Here is an 18,987-nt window from a genome sequence, read left to right on the forward strand (position 1 = left end):
GGTGGCTTTTGATTATCTCCAAAGCTGGAGACTCCAGAACCTCCCTGGGCAACCCATACCAGTGCTCAGTCATCCTCATAGTAAAGTGTTTCCCGATGTTCAGAGGGAACCTCCTGTGTTTCAGGTTGCGCCCACTGCCTCTGGTCTTGTCACTGGGCATCACTGAAAAGAGCCTGTCTCTGTCCTCTTTATACCTTCCCTTCAGGTATACGTTTAAAAGATCCTCTTGAGCCACCTCTTCTCGAGGCTGAACAGTCCCAGCTTGCTCAGCTTTTCCTCATACAATAGATGCTCTAGCCCCTTCGTCATCTTAATGGCCCTTCATTGAACTCTCTTCAGTAGGTTCATGTTTCTTTTGTACTGAGGAGCCCAGAACTGGACCCAGCACAAGTGTGGCCTCACCAGTGCTGAGCAGAGAGGACGGATCACCTCCCTCAACTTGCTGGCCACGCTTTGCCTAATGCAGACGAGGATACCATTCAAGGGCACATTGCAGCAAGGGCACTCATGTAAAACCTGAGTAGAGATTGTAGACAGTACAACTTCTCTACACATGGATGAAATCAAGCCATTCTGAACACAGGTATCACCAAGTCATTCATTCCACATGAGCTATACTAAGCTCACAAAGAGACAGACGATGGTAACTACCCTTCTTCTTACCTAAGGACAGAAGCAGCCCATATCCCAGCAACAGGTTCAACAGGAACTCTAATAAACCAACAAGAACAATCTTCTTTATGTGGCATTATATCTACACATTTTTATGTAACCAGGATCCATTGTTATGCATCTGCAGGAACACGCAATAGACTTGCAGCCACCCAGATAACAAAGCTGCAGGGTGTATATCCTATTTGGACCCTGCCTCATACGCTCTCTATGCTCAGGACTTTGTCATTCTACAAAACATCACATTTATTCAGCCACAGAAAGGAATAAAAAATTTTAGCATGATTGTGAGTGGGTCACTGTTTCATTTATCCCATTTTGCATTATATCTTACGTTAAATCTCCATTGGATAAAATTGAGTCATAACACTGACTCAAGGTGTGACGAATCCATGTCCCTGCATGTTGGGCAAGACAACTAAAACCATCAGAGGTACAAGAAGGTGCACCTGAGTTCCTCACATCCTCGGTGAGTGCTCTAAACTTTTCTTACAATTATAGGAAAGCCAGGCCAACACCATTAATGTTTCCTGCAGTACTTTAAAGGAATGACTCACCCCATGTGCAATTTTCACAGAAATGAAGGAGTTGCCTAATTTCAGGCAGTTTCTCATGAAAACAGTTGTGCACCTGCACCCTAGAAACACTAGTCAGAAATTGAGTTGCACCCTTCTTCACCATTTTTACCGCTGCTTTACATGTCCTTCCACAGTATGAAGTTATTATGAATCTCACTCTGAGGCAGTAACTTCTTCCATCTACTGCACAGACAGGTTTTGATACATATTTTCAAATTTTATTCAGGAGGGCTGAGAAACTAGCCTCCAGTCCCTTCTGTACACTTTCAGTTTCTACAGCGCTCCTGAGGTTAAAGAAAACATAAATCATAGGCTGGCAGTGTGCGTGAGAAGTAGTGGTAGTGTAGTAAGACAGCAAATGGACTGGAGCCAACAGGAGTCACCCAGGCCATCCTCTGCTCCAGAGCAGGATCAATAGTATCTAAACCGTTCCTGGTGTACTTATTTTATCTGTTAACATTAGTTGAAAGAAACATGGAAAGCTACATAGTCTTAGTTATGCTGCCATGGAAAACTCTAGAAGGGGAGAACTAGGCCCAAAGCCTGAAATAATTCCTTCCTTTAACAAGATTTTTAGAAATGCTTTCTAAGTCACTCTGTCATGCCTACCAGCACTTACAGCTTTGAAGGTGAAGTCAATTAAAAGGTTTCTTTCCACACTCCTTAAATCTGCAGAACTGTTCAGACTTTAAATGTCTTTAAGATTAACAGCAGTTTCCAAACTCAAGTTCATTTACAGTACCTCTTAAAATGTTCTGGACCGCTGGATTGTATCTTTTTCTACTGGGCTCAATTTGTATATGAAAAGTTGAAATGACTGTTGAATGTTACCCCAATGATCTGAAGCGGTAAACCAGAATGAAATAAGTCATTGTTAGATTCACTAAATCCGATGACGAATTGTACATTTGGCGCTCTTGACCTTACTATTTTGTAATGCAGGAATCCAAGAATATGTTCAATTTACTGCAATAAATTGCCGTAGTTGTCTTAGATCTGTCTTACAAAAGTATTTTACAAACTTTGTTTAAGGTTTAAAATTTTCTCCCTTGTTGAAGGAAGGAAAGAATCTTTTTTCCAAAACTTTGTTAGATTTCAGAGGACTTTCATCAGTGCTTTCACTGTGTCATGGCTTGGAGCACACACAGCCACAGAGCTGGCTGAGGAAAGGCAGCTGCAGACCAGTTGAGCTGCAGCTCAACCCCTTGCTTGGCAGGTGACACAAAGCACTTACCACACTGGATGTTTTTAGTAAAGGGCTGCAGATCCCTCATCCCTTCTGCCCAGTAGCAAACTGAACCTCAGACATTCTCCCCTGGAGTAGTTCTCCTTCCATTTATAATTTCAGGCAAGAACAGCCTGCTAAGCAAGGCTGAGGACAGTCCAATCTCCGACAGCCCGACACTTGTAAGAAACATTCCTTCTGCCACTAAAGTCTCTCTTTTTTTTTTTTTTTTTTTTTGTAACCCTCTCCATTTGTTCAACATTGATCTTCAATTAAGACAGCAGAATTAGACACAATATTGCGTTAGTATTCAGACCAAATAATTCACACAAATGTAATAAAGTTTTCCTGCTTTTCTCCTTCAGGTTCCTCTATTTCTTATCAAAAGATGGAGTTTGCTTTTTGGGCCACAGCATAGCAATAAGAACTTATGGTCGCTGGTTATTTACCGTAACTACCAAGTTCATCTCATAATCACTGACTGCCACAACAGACTGGTGCACCCCCTAAGGGTGCATCATGCTTTGTTTCTAGCTGTGCCTTTACACTTAGAATACCTGTATATCATGAAAGCTGAGTACTCCGTTCGTGTTGTGTCAGTAGTCTGCATAATTTCCTAGCTTTATCCATACAATGAATAATTCTATCTCTTCTTCCAGGTCTGGAAAACCCCATGGAAAAAGCGTTAGAAATGAGAGGACCATCTGGACATACGCCTTCTTCAGAGAAGATGATCCATTCACAAATACAGTCTGGAGACATATCAAACAATTCTGAATCTACAAGCTGTTTGCCATTTCTGAGTATGCATTGCTCTACTGTCTTTAAGAATCATCCAGTAACAAGTTAAACACATTAAGTAGCAACAAGTCAAATACCTTAAAGTAATGTAAGCGTACTACATTGATAGTATCATTTTAATCAGCCAACTTCTGCCACCAAAGATATTATATTGGTTCTATTTTCCTTAAGACTGTGAAAAATGGTCTTCACTGCATTTCATCCATTTAATTCTTAGTCAATTCCCTTATCATACCACCACTTTAACTGGGAACGTTTATCAAAAGATTTCTTTATTTGTGAGTCTTTATCTTAAATTTTGTATTTGCAATGACAGAACATGAGTGGGAACCTCTGAAGTAGCAGGAACCATTAGCCTTCAGCTCAAAGGCAACAGATATTTGCCATGCTACTATATATTAATGCCATTTCCTTATATATTATGCAAAAGTAAACATGTATTATTCACAATTCTTTAATATCTAATCAAGTTTTCCAGTACAAAAGGAGTAAGAGAACTGTTAAAGGAAGAGACAGTAAGTTTTTTTTTTTTTTTTACTCTGTGAACAGTTTGCACTGACAATGTTACTGAAGCATCAAAGAGTTCAGTTATTCTCTGCTTTACAAGCCATTCTGCATGGAGGTAGCTTGAAATAATAGACAAAGTTAAGAAAGTTTCCATTGTCAGGGAATTCAATATTCCTCCCTACAACATTTTATCCTCATTATATTAGATTATTTTGATCTTCAGAATCTGAGAAGAATGCAGAATTGCTAACTCTGGTTTCTGAGACTTACAACAGAGACTGATATTTACATAGAACTTAAAAAATTTCACGTGGGCTCAGTGTTTGCATGGACATCAAACTGCCTTATACCTGAGGAATGGTACTTAAACCCTTGCAATATCTTTTAATCACCAACCTCTTTAATAGTTTCCTCTGACAAATCTTCAAGCCCTTTCTGTTTCTTCTATCAAAGTTAAAAATGGCCAAATATAAAATTAGTGCAATATTGAGCAGACAATGTAGCGTCAATTCCCATGACGTCCTAGTATTTCAATATTTTCTAACCATTTTGTCCATTTCAGAGGAATTGTATGCAACTGTGATCTCCATTAATGTCGTAACCAGAATTTTAAAAATCTCACTGAGAGGATTTGTTATTCAGAGTGGCCTCAGAGAGCTAAATTAATAGGATGTATTGGTTAAGCCAACTATAAAATATGACAGCCACTAGGATAATGAACAACTGACTTATTCTGGAGACTCTGATAACATCTTTGTCCCTATGCATACGCTAGGCTAAGCTTTGCCTTGGTATATTATAAATAAGTTGTGTATCTAGGAATACTTCTTGCTTTCCAGGTGTTTCGCTTTTTTGGGGGGGAGGAGAGGTGTTGAGCTTAATTCTTCATAACCATAAGGAAAAACACACTCCCTTCGCCTTTTTTTGTGATCTAAATCTGTTGAAGACCCTCAATACTGTGACTTACATTTCTTCTGAAAACATGAAGACAGAACTGAAGTTATCCTATTGTCAGTTATTGATCGATCATTCTCAAACTTCATCAAATGGTGCTAACTCTTAAAATTTAAGTCATCATCATTTTTCAAAACCTTCGTCTTACTGATAATTAAAAACAAGTTAAAGCATCTCCTGTTCCCTCATGCATTTATGGGTTTTTTAAAGCATTTAAAACCGCAGCCTTTTCATTCATCTCTGGCCTAGCAGCTATACAAAAAAAAAATCCCCTCTGCCTCCAACATAAAGGTATTTTGCAAGTGACAATTGCTTCCACCTGTGCATCTCAGAGATTTAAGAACGCCATTTTACTTCTCTGGATGCAAATATGTTATAACATAATTGCCGTCTGCAATTCCAGCTACTCCTGACTTTAATGGAAACACACCACAGCAGCATACATGCTAAGCAGAATCAAAAAATAATTTAGGTTGGAAAAGACCTTTAAGATCATCAAGTCCACCACTAAACCATGTTACTAAGCACCAAATCTACATGTCTTTTAAACATCTCCAGGGACGGTGACTCCACCACTTCCCTGGGCAGCCTGTTCCAATGCCTGACAACCCTTTCAGTGAAGAAATCTTTCTTAATATCCAATCGAAACTTCTCCCGATGCAACTTGAGGCCATTTCCTCTTGTCCTATCACTTGATACTTGGGAGAAGAGACCAACACCCACCTCACTACAACCTCCTTTCAGGCAGTTGTAGAGAGCGATAAGGTCTCCCCTCAGCCTCCTCTTCTCCAGACTAAACATCCCCACTTCCCTCAGCCACTCCTCACAAGACCTGTGCTCCAGACCCTTCACCAGCTTTGTTGCCCTTCTCTGGACATGCTCCAGCACCTCAATGTCTTTCTTGCAGTGAGAGGCCCAAAACCGCACACAGTATTCGAGGTGCGGCCTCACCAGTGCTGTGTACAGGGGCACAATCACCTCCCTACTCCTGCTGGCCACACTATGTCTGACACAGGCCAGGATGCTGTTGGCCTTCTTGGCCACCTGGGCACACTGATGGCTCATGTTCAGCCGGCTGTTGACCAGCACCCCCAGGTCCTTTTCCACTGGGCAGCTTTCCAGCCACTCCTCCCCAAGCTTGTAGCGTTGCCTGGGGTTGTGGTGACCCAAGTGCAGGACCCGGCACTTGGCCTTGTTGAACCTCATACGATTGGCCTCGGCCCATCGATCCAGCCTGTCCAGATCCCTCTGCAGAGCCTTCCTACCCTTGAGCAGATCAACACTCCCACTCAATTTAGTGTCATCTGCAAACTTACTGAGGGAGCACTCTGTCCCCTCATCCAGATCATTGATAAAGATGTTAAACAAGACTGGTCCAAATCCTGAGCCCTGGGGGACACCACTTGTGACTGGCCACCAACCAGATTGAACTCCATTCACCACCACTCTCTGTGCTCAGCCATCCAGCCAGTTTTCAACTCAGTGTAGAGTATGCACATCCAAGCCATGAGCAGTCAGTTTCTCCAGGAGAATGCTGTGGGAAACAGTGTTAAAGGCTTTACTAAAATTCACGTAGACAACATCCACAGCCTCTCCCTCATCCACCAAGTGGGTCACATGGTCATAAAAGGAGATCAGGTTAGTCAAGCAGGACGTGCTTTTCATAAACCCATGCTGACTGGGCATGATTATCTGGTTGTCCTGTAAGCACCATGTGACTGCACTCAAGACAATCTGCTCCATAACCTTCTGTGGTCCTGAGGTCAGACTGACAGGCCTGTAGTTTCCTGAATCCTCCTTCTGGCCCTTCATTGGAGATGGGCATCACATTTACTAACTTCCAGGCCACTGGGACCTCCCTGGTTAGCCAGGACTGGTGGTAAATGATGGAAAGCAGCTTGGTGAGCACCTCTGCCAGCTCCCTCAGTACCCTTGGGTGGATCCCATCTGACCCCACGGACTTGTGCGTGTCTAAGTGTTGTAGCAGGCCACTAATCATTTCCCCTTGGATTATGAGGGCTTCATACCACTCCCTGTCTTCCAGCTCAAGGGGCTGGGCACCTGGAGAACAACTGGTCTTACTATGAAGGACTGAGGCAAAGAAGGTATTAAGTACCTCCTTAGTCACTGTGTTTGCCCCTGCATCCAATAAAGGACGGAGATTCTCCTTAGTCCTCCTTTGGTTGCTAATGTATTTATAGAAATATTTTTTACTGTCTTTAATGGTAGTAGCCAGATTAAGTCCTAGCTGAGCTTTGGCCCTTCTAATTTTCTCCCTGCATAACCTAATGACATCCCTGTAGTCCTCTTGAGTGGCCTGCCCCTTCTTACAAAGGTTGTAAACTCTCCTTTTTTGCCTGAGTTCCAGCCAAAGCTCTCTGCTCAGCCAGGCCGGTCTTCTTCCCCACCGGCTTATCTTTTGGTACACGGGGATGGCCTGCTCCTATGCCTATAAGATTTCCTTCTTGAAGCATGTCCAGCCTTCCTGGACTCCCTTGCCCTTCAGGACCATCTCCCGAGGGACTCTGTGAGCCAGTCCCCTAAACGGGCCAAAGTCTGCCCTCCAGAAGTCCAAGGTGGCAGTTCTGCTGACCCCTCTCCTTACTTCTCCAAGAACCAAAAACCTCCATCATCTCACAATTGCTGTGCCCAAGACAAACTCCAGCCATCACATCACCCACAAGTCCTTCTCTGCTCACAAACAACAGGTCCAGCGGGGCACCTTCCCTAGTTGGCTCACCCAGCAGCTGGGTCAGGAAGTTCTCTTCCACACACTCCAGGATCCTCCTGCACTGTTCCCTCTCTGCTGTCTGGTATTTCCAGCAGACATCTGGTGAGTTGAAGCCCCCCTTGAGAACAAGGGCTAGTGATTGTAAGCCTTCTCCCAGCTGCTTATAGAATATTTTGTCTTCCTTTTCATCCTGGTCGGGTGGTCTGTAACAGACTCCCACCACGACATCTGCCTTGTTGGCCTTCCCCCTCATTCTCAGCCATAATCACTCAACCCTATCATCACCATCATTAAGCTCTAGACAATCAAAACACTCCCTAAGTTACAGGGCTACCCCACTGCCTCTCCTTCCTTGCCTGTCCCTCCTGGAGAGTTAATAGCCATCCATTGCAGCACTCCAGTTGTACGAGTCATCCCACCACGTTTCCATGATGGTGACTATGTCATAGCTTTCCTGCTGCGCCATGGCTTCCAGCTCCTCCTGTTTGTTGCCCATGCTGCATGCATTGGTGTAGATGCACTTCAGTTGGGCTGCTGAACCTGTCACCTTTTTGGGGGGAGAAGAAGGGATGCCCTCCTTCCCTGGCTCAGTACCACAACCACTTCACATGGCAGGAAAACACTTCTCCACCAGAAACACTTGATGAAGGCACCGGGCTGAGCCCCGTGAGAGGGCCAAGCACAGCAGCAGCGGTGGGACACTGCCACCTTTCCCCGTGAAGGAGGCAGGCCCGGAGGTGCTCAGGTTGAAAAATCCCATCTTCCTACAACAACCGAGCGTGCTGTGCGGGGCACCCATTACCACGCCCCTAGGGGGCGTATTTCTGTCTCCAAAGCCCCTCCACCCTACCTAGCTCTTCCTGCTTTCCTTAGAGCCTCAGGCCCTGAGGTGGCGGGTTGCAAAAGTCGCTTTCCACCTACAAACACGCAAGAACAGGTACGAAGGGCAAACTCCTACGGGTGTGGAGGGGAGGGGGGAGGCAGGGATCCCGATGGCCTCCGAAACCCGCAGGGATCCTTAGTCGCTATCCTCCTCCTCCTCCTCCTCCTCCCCCGAAAAGGAGGAAACACGAAGAAGACACTCATTAACATAAACAAAACACCCGGGTTCGCCACCCCTCCCCGCCCCGCCGCCTCCACGCTGCCGCCGCGCCGCCGGCAGTGCGCATGCGCATGCGCAGCGCCGCCGGGCCGGCGGCCGCCGCTGGCCGGATGGAGGAGGAGGAGGAGGGTGATGGAGGCCGGGGAGCTGCGGGGAGCCCGGCGGTGGCGTCCGGCCGCTTCGTGCGGTGCCTTTACGCGGTGGGCTTCCTGGTAAGCGGGGAGGCGGGGTGCGGCGGTGACGGCGCCCTTCCGGCGCGGCCTGGGACGGGCGGCCGTGCCTGAGGGAAGGGAAAGCTTTCCCGCCCCGTGCGGCGCGCTGGCCGGCCCCGCGGCTCCCCCTGGAGCGGCCGTGCTGGGGGCAGAAGAGGCGGGGGACGGCCCCGCAGCCGGCTCCGGAGCCGTGAGGTCCCCTCAGGGTTGTCAGGAGATGCCCCGCAAAGCCCGAAGTCGGACAGACGCCCCACCACTCTCTCCACACGCCGACAGCCTCCCCACCACCCCCCTCCCCGTGCCCTTTGCCGCTGCCTGTGGGCGGCCCGGCGGCCCGGCTCGTAGCGGGCTGCCCCGTTACGCTGCAGGTGTAACTGCTGGGTTTTGAGGTACATCATTTCGAGGGCTGTTTTGGAGCGTGAGTGTCGGTAGCGGTGGGGGTTTGTGGCAGCCGTAGCGTTTTATCTATGCAAACAGTCGTGCAGCCTGATACAGAGGTATGTTTTGTATCCGGTGAATGAAATGGAATAGCTTAGCGCCCTTAAAGCGAAGGGTTGCCTTCTGCCGATCAGAGAGCTGTGCCTTGTGTCCTTGAAATACCAGTGCTTAGTGTAAACTAAAAAAACCCAAGAACCTACGAATTAAAAAAACAAACAAACAAAAAAACCCAAACCACCCCCTCACAAAAAACCTCTGTGCTTTTTCTAAAGAAAAACTAAACCACCCCAAAACCCTAAAACCTTACCAGAAGAACGAAGGAACATATTGTATAAACTTTAAGGAAGGTTTGTATTCTGCAGCGATTCATGAGCCTCAGGAAAATGTCATTTAATTAATTTAAAATTAAAAGGCATAACTTGGAAAATGAATGCAAAATTAGTACAAATTTGCACTGTGAAATGTAGATCTATTCTCTTACCTGCCTTTAGGCTGGGCAGTAGAAACAATCTGTTGGTTTGTGTCCTGAAGCAAATATTCCAGGAAAAGGTGTGTTAGAACAAACTTTGTTTCTTAGCTTTTAAACACTGCGTTTTGCCAACTCTGCAATACCTTGCTGACCTGGCGCATGGAGTACAGACTGAAGTCAAACAAGAAGTGAGTGTCCTTTTAGAGGGCGTAAAGTGTGGTGAAATATGGTCACAAAGGGCTGTTGCCTGTGATGCAAGCTTCCTGTAAAAAGCAAATACTGTCTAGCTGTAATCTGACGTATGAAATTATAGGTGAAATGAGAAATAACTGCCCATCAGAGGACAGGGGTTAATGGGTATTGCTCTACCTGCTCGCCTATGACAAGTCCAGTACTGCCAGGGTATATTCTGAGACTTGTCCTTTTTAATGTCTATACCAATGAACTGGATGGGGTCATTGAACCTCTCTTCAGGTTTTTAGATGACACTTAAGTAGGGGGTGCAGTTTAGGAGGACCTAGCCAGGCTGGATGGCTGAGCAGACAGGGGCCTTATGAAACTTGGCAAGGACTACTTGCCGAGTCCTGCACCAAGGAAGGAAGAACCCCTTCCAAATAAACGGGCTGAGGAGCAGCTCTGCTGGTAAGGCCCTGGCGGGGACCAAGCTGAACATTAGCCAGCAGCATGCCTGGGGGGAGAGGCAGCCAGCAGCATCCTGGGCTATGTGAGCGGGGAAGCAAGCAATCCTTCACTCAGCGCTCATGGGGCTGCATCTAAAATACCATGTCTAGGTCAGATTGAGTTCCCAGCAGGGCCACCAGGATGCTTGTCAGGGTGGAACACCCTCTGAGAAGAAGCTGACGGGAGCCCAGCAGCTGCCTTTCCGTTCCCTGCAAGGACGTTGACAGGAAGCTGGAGAACAGGCTCGTCAGTACTGTGCATGGCGAGAGAGAGGGAGAGAGAAAAGGTCCTATTTCCAGTCAGAACCTGTTGTTTCAATTTAAGAAAAACCTTTTTCACTGTGAGGACAGTCAAGCAGCGGGACAGGTTGCCAGAGAGGTTGTGCAGTCTCCATCCATGGAGGTTTTCAAGACGTGACTGGATAAAGCCTTGAGTGAGTAGGTCTGACCTCAGAGCTGGCCCTACGGTGAGTGGAAAACTGGACTAGAGACCTCCTGAGGTCCCTTCCAAGTGGTTTATGCTGTTATTCCATGATTGTGCATGTGAGTGCTTGGAATAGCTTATTGAGCCATAAGATGGTGTTGTTGAAGGTGTTTGTAAGTCATGTGGTCTATTTGCTCCTGCTAATATGTTTAATAAAGGTTCTAACTTTGTAAATCTCAATTTCAACCATCAAAAGATACTTAATGACAGACTATGAGAATTTACTTAGTGATACACATTGTTACAGTTATTCTGGGTTTGGGCATGCTGTGAAGTAGTCCATAAGTCTAGTTCAGCTCACACAGTCAATGATAAAAGGTGATCTTATTCCAACAGATCTCTTCTGTAAGGTTCTGCTCTGATGTAGGACACTATATGCTGTGCCAGGAGCATACAGCAGAAGAACTACTGGGTCACTGTAGTTGGCTTAACAAAAGCTAAAAAGTCAGAAGGATCAAGTAGGAGATCCTTGTACTGTTCGGGATGGGCAGCATCCTTTGCCCTCCTCTTACAAAAAGTTTTTCACTTATGCTTTGCTTTTTTTCTTTCTTCTTCGTTTTTTCATGTTTTTGTGTTTTCATGACATTTCTTAAGTTACTCAGAAAGGCAGTCTGTAGGTAAGTTTAGAACTACCATGGCTTCTTCCCGATTATAGTTGAAAGTTAAAATACTCTAGATTTTCCAAATATACTCTCTTACTAGGAAGCATTTTAGGTGATTAAAATTACAGACCACTTTGAATTTAAAATACAAGTACTTTTCCTTTAAACAGATAAAGTTTGATGTATGTTAAAGGAATATTTAATGTTTAAATATATATCTTCAGAATGATTGTATGTGGAGGGGGGAAAGAGAATTGCTGTTTTCGTAGTTCAAACTGCTCAGTGAGGCAATCCTTTATCTTTCAGTTTACATTTTTTTGTAATTTTGTACAAGCATTGTAGAGCTTACAACATACCACATTGGCCATGAAAAATTTTCTTTTAATTATGTATCGATATGGAAATAATGTAACATTTTAAAAAATGTTGACTGTTACTAAGCCAGGTTGCTACAATCTTTGCAGAAGTGATCTGTTATTAAAACTTTTCCTGCCTTCTTTCCAGGATTTATTTGGTGTGAGCATGGTTGTTCCTTTAATGAACCTGCATATCAAATCTCTAGGAGCAAGTCATACAGTTGCTGGAATAATAGGTGAGTTGCAGTACTTGACTGATTTACCAAAGAATAAGATAATGTGGACTGGAGTGTGCCTTACTGCACATTGGACGTTGTAACATAATTCTTGCTTGCTAGAAACATAATAAAAAGTAGTGCCAAATTCCCTGTAAAACTGTAAGGGCAGCCATACTGTGTTAGAGCCAAAGACCTGTCTGACCTTGCACATCAACAGCAGCTTAAAGCAAGTGCTTGGGAAAGAGCATTCTTGTAAAGAACAAGGAAGTCTTGCAGTAATACTTGTGCAGATGCTTTGCCAGCATCCAAGAATTCACAGCTCGGCAACTTTGTGAGCCAGAGATGTTGCTTTTATTTTTATTGTTACTCACAGGCTTTGCACACAGTGATTCTGCAGGTGGTTCTCCTGAGTTTTCCAGTGCCTATAATTGCTCCCAGTTTGATTAAATTCCTTGCAGCTGTCTTTTGGAAAAATATTTGTTGTCTTTTAAGGAGTGTTTACAAGTAAATTCTGAAGGTTTGGAATTTTATCTTAAAAAATGAAGTGGTAAGACAAGTTCTGTGGTTCTAAAGCTCTTATTTATATCTTATGGTACTGTTTATGGTTTGTGATGTTACAACTATGATATTCTTCATAGCTATGTGTGTTTGATATGAGCTCTGTTACTCAGTTTTTTATTACTTTTTTATTTTGGATGAAATTTAGCAATTTTCATGAAATAATTCTGGTTCTGCTCTGAGTTTACAGAGTAGTATTTTAAGCAGGAATTCACCAAGAACACGTTTTCATCTCAACAGCCTGCTTTGATTTTTAACTTTAAAAGAAACTGCGTTTTGAGGTGTGTTCTTACAAATGAAGGAGGCTGGCAGATGTTTCTCTCTGCTTTTCCTTGCTTTTTCTCTTCTGTCACTAACTGCTGCTAAACTCTTAGCCTCCAAAATGAAAGAGTAGGGTCTCTGGCTTCTTCGGGGCTTCTGTGGTGCCTTGTAATAGGTTGAAGTGCCAAGTGGAAAGTAATTAGTGCCTCCCAGTAACGGAATTCTCTCCTGATTCTGAGAAAGCAGTTATAAATGCCAAGGTCTGTTTTGTTTAATAAACCATACAAAGCAACATTCTTCTACATTATATAGTTTTATGAGTTTTCAGCATTTGATTATTTTTTTTTTGTTATTCCTGAACTGTTTCCTTGGATTTCCATGTGCTAAACTCCACCCTTGATTTGTCCTGGTCCCTCTTCCTGGTCTTCTAGTAAATTATTCCCAGAATTTCTCTCATGTTTCCTCATTTAAAATTTTGTGCAGTTTTCATTTTTAAAAAATTAAGTTTAATTTTTAACATTGGTGTTTTAATTGTTTGTTTTAGGATCTCTCTATGGTATAATGCAACTGTTTTCCAGCACATTTGTGGTGAGTTCTAACACTGTGTTCCTGAGTACGTAGGTATTTCTATGGATATTAGGGGGGAAAAAGATGAGGTTAATAATAATGGTATTTCCTGACATTTTGAAAATGTTTATAGTGTTTGTAAAAGAATTTTAGGTTGGAGAAGCCAGTTTTTAGTTTGCATGGAAAATGTTTGTTTCATTTGAATTGCCAGATTTTTCAGAACTAAACAGAACACAGGGTCTTTAGACAAAAACTAGAATCCAGATTTGGGCTCAGATACAGTACTGAGCACGTCGTAGTCACGCAGGGTTGTCTTCAGTCTTGATGCCAGTACAGCAGTTTCCTTCAGTGCAGTAGCCTGTCCAAAAAGCAGCCTCAGGGGTCAGCGCTTCGCAAGCCTGTTATCTGGAGTTTGCTTTCCCTGCTTAAAGAGCAGTGCCTTGTAATTTGCCATATGGCCTAAAGTCATGCATTACATCTTTGAGCTTTGTTTGATTTTGTTTTCTATTAGCTTTTGACTTTTTGCATCCTAATCTAAGCACGAGTGCAAGGACTAAACTTCTTGAATGCGTGCTTTACCTATCAATACCTTAGATCCCTATATTTAGCCAGGAGCACTTTTAATATTACCCTGGTACCTCCTAGCTTTCAAGAGAGCAGATTTTATCCGTCTCTTGGAAAAAAAAAGGCTGCAGGGTTTGTCATGTAGGCCACCTGGGACAATTTGCTTCTGTAATCCGGTGGCGTTTTCTTTGAACTGCAAGATCATTGCCTACTTTCTTAAAAAACTACTTCCTCTTAGGAATCAAGCTGATTTATAAGCATGCTGAATGCAAGTTTGCTGTTTGCCCTGCTCCTAACTGCTTCCTGCCTGTCTGCACTCAGATGACAAACTTCTCATAGCTAGGATCGTTCCTTTTAGGATGCTCCACAACTGTCTAGTACGTACCAACCATTGATGCAAACAAATATTTGTGGTTGGTTGCGAGAACATTTTCAGAGACCCCCTACTACTAATATTTCGTGGTGTTTATCGCAGGACTGTATTTTTAAAAGAGATGCATTAAATTTTAAAAAGTTCTATGCGTGACATTAAATGGAATCATAGTTTCAGCAAAGCAGAACTCTGCTCATGACTTCCAGATTTTGAGCACTTAGGAATGTTGTGTAATAAGCTTATTAAGCTTTCATTGACAGTCCTTTGATCTCTTTTTCTCAATTTAATTTAGAAGTACTGATTGTTCACTGTACCTAGCTAGATGTTATAAAAAACTAATCTTAATTTCCTGCTTTGGAAAGGGCTGCTGGAGCGATATAGTAGGAAGACGGTATTCCCTGCTTGCTTGTATTCTTCTCAGTGCACTGGGTTACTTCCTTCTTGGAACATCCACCACTGTGTTCCTGTTTGCCATTTCTAGAGTCCCTGTAGGTGAGTAAACACTTGGCCTTTTGCAATTTAAATTCTCTGTAATCTCAGCTTGAGAATTACTGCTAGAGAAATGATGGTATGTGGATGGCTACATGGCATCATCGCCCAGCAGCACCAGCTGAACCTCTGTAATGAGAAAATCTCTAAAAAGCAAACATTCTTATGACTTTTTTCTGAAAATAATTTTAAATGTATACTCAACAAGTGTCACAACTTTTGTGCCACCTCGAATGGCTGAATTTTGTGAGAACAGGAGTGCAGGAACTTTTTGAAAGAAGCTGTTGTAAGGTACACAGGTACACAATACACCAGATTACTGCTGGAAATACTGGCCTGCACCTGCAGTGGAGAATGGGACGATATGTGCGTTACTGTTTTTTCTCATGCTGAAAATGTACCTCAAAGTGATACTATGAAATTTGACTGAAACTTTAGGTCACTGCTTCAAGAGAATATTTATGTTGTGCAAAAGCACGTATATTTGCAGCACTTGAAGCTATGTTTGTGACAGGGTTTGTATCAGGGTTCTTAAAATAGCTGAACACCTATTGCATATATTTTGATATAATAAGCATTGCTATTACTATGAGCACATCTACTAAAGGACACTTTTATGGCCCATAGTTTTTATTTAGGAACTGTCAATATTGTTTCTTAATTTAAAGGCAATTTGCTAATGCATTATTTGGTTGATAATTGATCACTTTAGTAGAGGTAATATTTTTTAATGCTAACAGCACTCTGTGACAGCGTTGCCCTGGTCAAAGGGAAGGAACATAAAAGGTTGCATTATTTGTATTCTGGCAGTATGCTTACCCTTCCTTGCTCTTATTTTGCCACCCACTAGTTTCCCATATGAATCTGGTGTGTTATGATCCTGGAAATCTTCATGCTCAGTGAAGTTGGTACAGAGCTCTGTTCACAAACAGACAAGCCCATTCCTACTCCACCATTACCCACCCACAAGTTCCTATTTTAGCTGCTATTTTCTTCTAGTGTGCTTCAGCACTCAGCTCAGTAACTTCTTTCAGCGGGGCTGCAGGAGCACTCCTTCGGCACAGACACCTGAATAATTTTGATTCCTGAGTCCAAATCCTTGAACAGCCAGGATGATGGCCATGGCCTAATGTGCTGCATGACTGTAGCACTGAAAAATTTGTGATTAAAGGAGTCTTAAAAATATCAGTCATACAGATTTTGACCACTGATATTTCAAATAGCTTCTGTCATTTTAATCTTGTGGACTGAGCAATTCGTGTTTATTATTTTGTTTCTATTATGTTGCAGGTATTTTCAAACACACGCTCTCCATCTCTAAAGCCCTGCTTTCTGACTTGGTTTCTGAGAGAGACCGCCCTTTAGTAATGGGACGCTTCAATGCAGCCTCTAGTGTGGGCTTCATTCTGGGGCCTGTTGTTGGTGGCTACCTTGCAGAGTTGGAAGATGGCTTCTATCAAACGTCCTTCATCTGCGCCTCTATCTTCCTTCTGAATGCTGGTAAGTTGTATGTCGTATTTTGCATCTTGGGTCCCTTCGTTCCTCACTCTTGTGTTTTTATGCCATTTGTAATACCTTGAGTTTGTGGTGTGTTTATCACCTATGGCAGACATGTTCTGTATACTGATACTACCCTTTGAATTTGAACCTGTGTGGAAGGGCAGGAATTTTGAAACAGTTGACCTCCAGATGCTTCTCCTTTGCATTGTATATGTCACTTTTATGTTCAGACACAGGAATGGGAATTTTTAATATGCCCAAAGGTGAAGACTAGAAATCAAAATTTTGGCTTTAGCCCTTAGATTTGTTCGTATGTTGCAAATGCATCACCTCAGTGTTTTCCTTCCTTGCTTTCACTGCATTTAGAATTGAAGCGATACTGTGAATAATACTAGACTTAATCTTTGTAATTTTTTAAAGTTAAGAGATTGTCAAAGTCCTTTTTAGAATTTTGATCTTTACGCTAAGTAAACTGTTACAATCAGACTAACATCTTCCACGTAGAGTTAATGCAATTGAATGAAATCATCCAATTTCTTGATCTATATAGGTCTTGTCTGGATGTTACCCTGGAGCGAAGAAAACACTGGCAATAGGGAATGTCAGCAAGGCAGCAAAGGAACAGAGAGTTTCTCAGCAAAAGCAAATCGTGACCAGCGCTTGAAATCGGCAGCTAACGGAGCTGTGGGAAGCGACCGTCTTTTCGAGTCTCCGTGGATGCAAGTTGCGACGGTGCTGAAGAGGATTAAAGGAATTGCGTGCTCTGATCTGTGGGATATATTTTTAGTGCGGTTGCTGATGTCTGTTGCTATACTGCTGTACTACAGTAATTTTAGTCTGTCCTTGGAGGAGAGATTTGGGGTGAAACCCTTGTTCTCTGGATACCTAATGAGCTATAGCAGTGCGCTTGGAGTCCTGGCCGGTTGTCTGCTGGGACCAATAACAAGACTCTATCAGCACAACACTTACAGACTTCTGTTGCACTCCAGCGCTCTTACCTGCCTCTTGATTCTCCTGTATGCGTCAGCGCTGAGCATATGGATGGTCGTTTTGTCTTCCACGTTCCTAGCCTTTTCAACCACTATAGGTCGTACTTGTCTCCTTGATCTCGAATTGACCATTGGTGGGAATGAGGCCAGCGGGACACTTCTAGGTGTTGGACAGTCTGTGACATCAGTGGGACGTATAGTTGCCCCGCTCCTTGCTGGGATTGCTCAAGAGTTCAGTCCTTGTGGCCCTCCAAGTCTAGGGGTTGGACTAGCTTTAGCAGCTATTCTGATAATGAACACGAACAAACAAAAATACTGTAGCCATGGAAACGTTAAGTTAAAAAAGCAATAGCTGCGATTTTGGATTGCATGTTACAGGCGAGGCAAAGTGAACCAGCCTGGGGTGACGCTTACCCCTGCCAGACTTGTACATCAGTAACGGGATCTTTTAAGAGGGCACATTATGTTCGCATGGAGGCAAGTACATATAAATATTTCTGCTGCAGGGAGTAGGCAAATGTTATTCTAACTGGTACCACTAGAACACTTGTGTGTTGCTCTGTTGTACTGGCTGGGATTTTTTTAACAGATTTTTAACATTTTTGGAGGGAAAAAAAGAATGATAAGAAATACACAAATCCTGCTTGGAGCTCACGTTTGAAACGGTGTTTAGATTGATAGATTGTTAAAACACAGAAATTCTTATTATTTAATCAGGGTGAATTTTTATTTAATCAGAAGGACAATTTGCAATATAGCTCGTTACCCTTAATTTCTTATGCTATGGTCTACTGACATTTGTCTGCTGGGACAGTAGCTTAATTAATAGAGTATTTTCTTATGTGATTTTATTAAGCATACTTTGTCTACAAAACTTGCTGCACAGCATGATTAGGCACCTTGGGGTAGCCTCCGACCTGCCAATTCCTGGTCTTTCCCAGGTAACAGAATTGGATATATGCTAACTTCATGTATTAGAAGGCCTAAAATGGACAGTTTTAGAATAATACGGGGTCATTCAGACTGAAACTGAATCTAACCTTTATTGAAACTTGACCTAGTGGTTTCTGTTTAGTAATAGCTTCTACTGAGCAACTTTTGTTATAAATTGGTAACATTTCCTGTGCAATTTTTCTGCCTTCATTTTAAGAATAAATTTGCTTCTTCTTCCAAATGAATGTCAAGGTGTGCTGGAGCAACCTGCAGTAATTCATGGATCTGGATTAATGCATTCTGTCGCACCTCTGGAGGCATAAGTGACATTTCAGTGCCAAGAGAAAAACTGTTTATTTGTTAGTATTTTATTCTTCATTTATCTGTGCTGCTTAACTAGTGAGAGGTTACTCTCCGTGCTATACTGAGAGTTGTAGCACTCTCCTGTGCTATTTACTTTTCAAGCTCATATTACTTGTGTCACCACTGTTTGCATTTCATTTGAAACACATCAAAAGTGTATTTTGCATTGATAACATTCCATATGCTTTTTCCAGTACTACTTAATGAAGGTAATGAGGTCAACGTGTATAATTGTTAGGTTTTGGGGCGTTTTGTGTGTGTTTGTGTTTTGGGGTTTTTTTTTAAATTAAAACTAATTTAGTTATCTCCTTGAACACATCTGTGCAAATAGTGTTGCTGCTTCAGGACAGTCATAGACAGT

At 43.0% G+C, this 18,987-nt stretch overlaps 1 protein-coding gene across 1 annotated transcript; it reads left to right on the forward strand.

Moving 5' to 3' along the window:
* The first annotated feature begins 8,665 nt into the window (after positions 1–8,665).
* Positions 8,666–17,854, forward strand: SLC67A2 (solute carrier family 67 member 2). Its single transcript, XM_086482141.1, has 6 exons — positions 8,666–8,782; positions 11,960–12,047; positions 13,393–13,436; positions 14,715–14,844; positions 16,132–16,341; positions 16,892–17,854. Exons 1-6 carry the CDS (start codon positions 8,681–8,683, stop codon positions 17,680–17,682), a joined length of 1,365 nt encoding a protein of 454 aa, XP_086338267.1. The 5' UTR covers positions 8,666–8,680; the 3' UTR covers positions 17,683–17,854.
* Positions 17,855–18,987: the final 1,133 nt, after the last annotated feature.

The sequence above is a fragment of the Leptosomus discolor genome, chromosome 1, assembly GCF_034619465.1.
Source record: "Leptosomus discolor isolate bLepDis1 chromosome 1, bLepDis1.hap2, whole genome shotgun sequence".
In the NCBI taxonomy this organism is placed as follows: domain Eukaryota; kingdom Metazoa; phylum Chordata; class Aves; order Leptosomiformes; family Leptosomidae; genus Leptosomus; species Leptosomus discolor.

Coding starts and splice junctions, on each gene's coding strand:
- SLC67A2 (XM_086482141.1), top strand. CDS start 8,681: ATGGAGGAGGAGGAGGAGGGTGATGGAGGCCGGGGAGCTGCGGGGAGC. Junction 8,783..11,959: donor TTTACGCGGTGGGCTTCCTG/GTAAGCGGGGAG, acceptor CCTTCTTTCCAG/GATTTATTTGGTGTGAGCAT. Junction 16,342..16,891: donor TATCTTCCTTCTGAATGCTG/GTAAGTTGTATG, acceptor TGATCTATATAG/GTCTTGTCTGGATGTTACCC.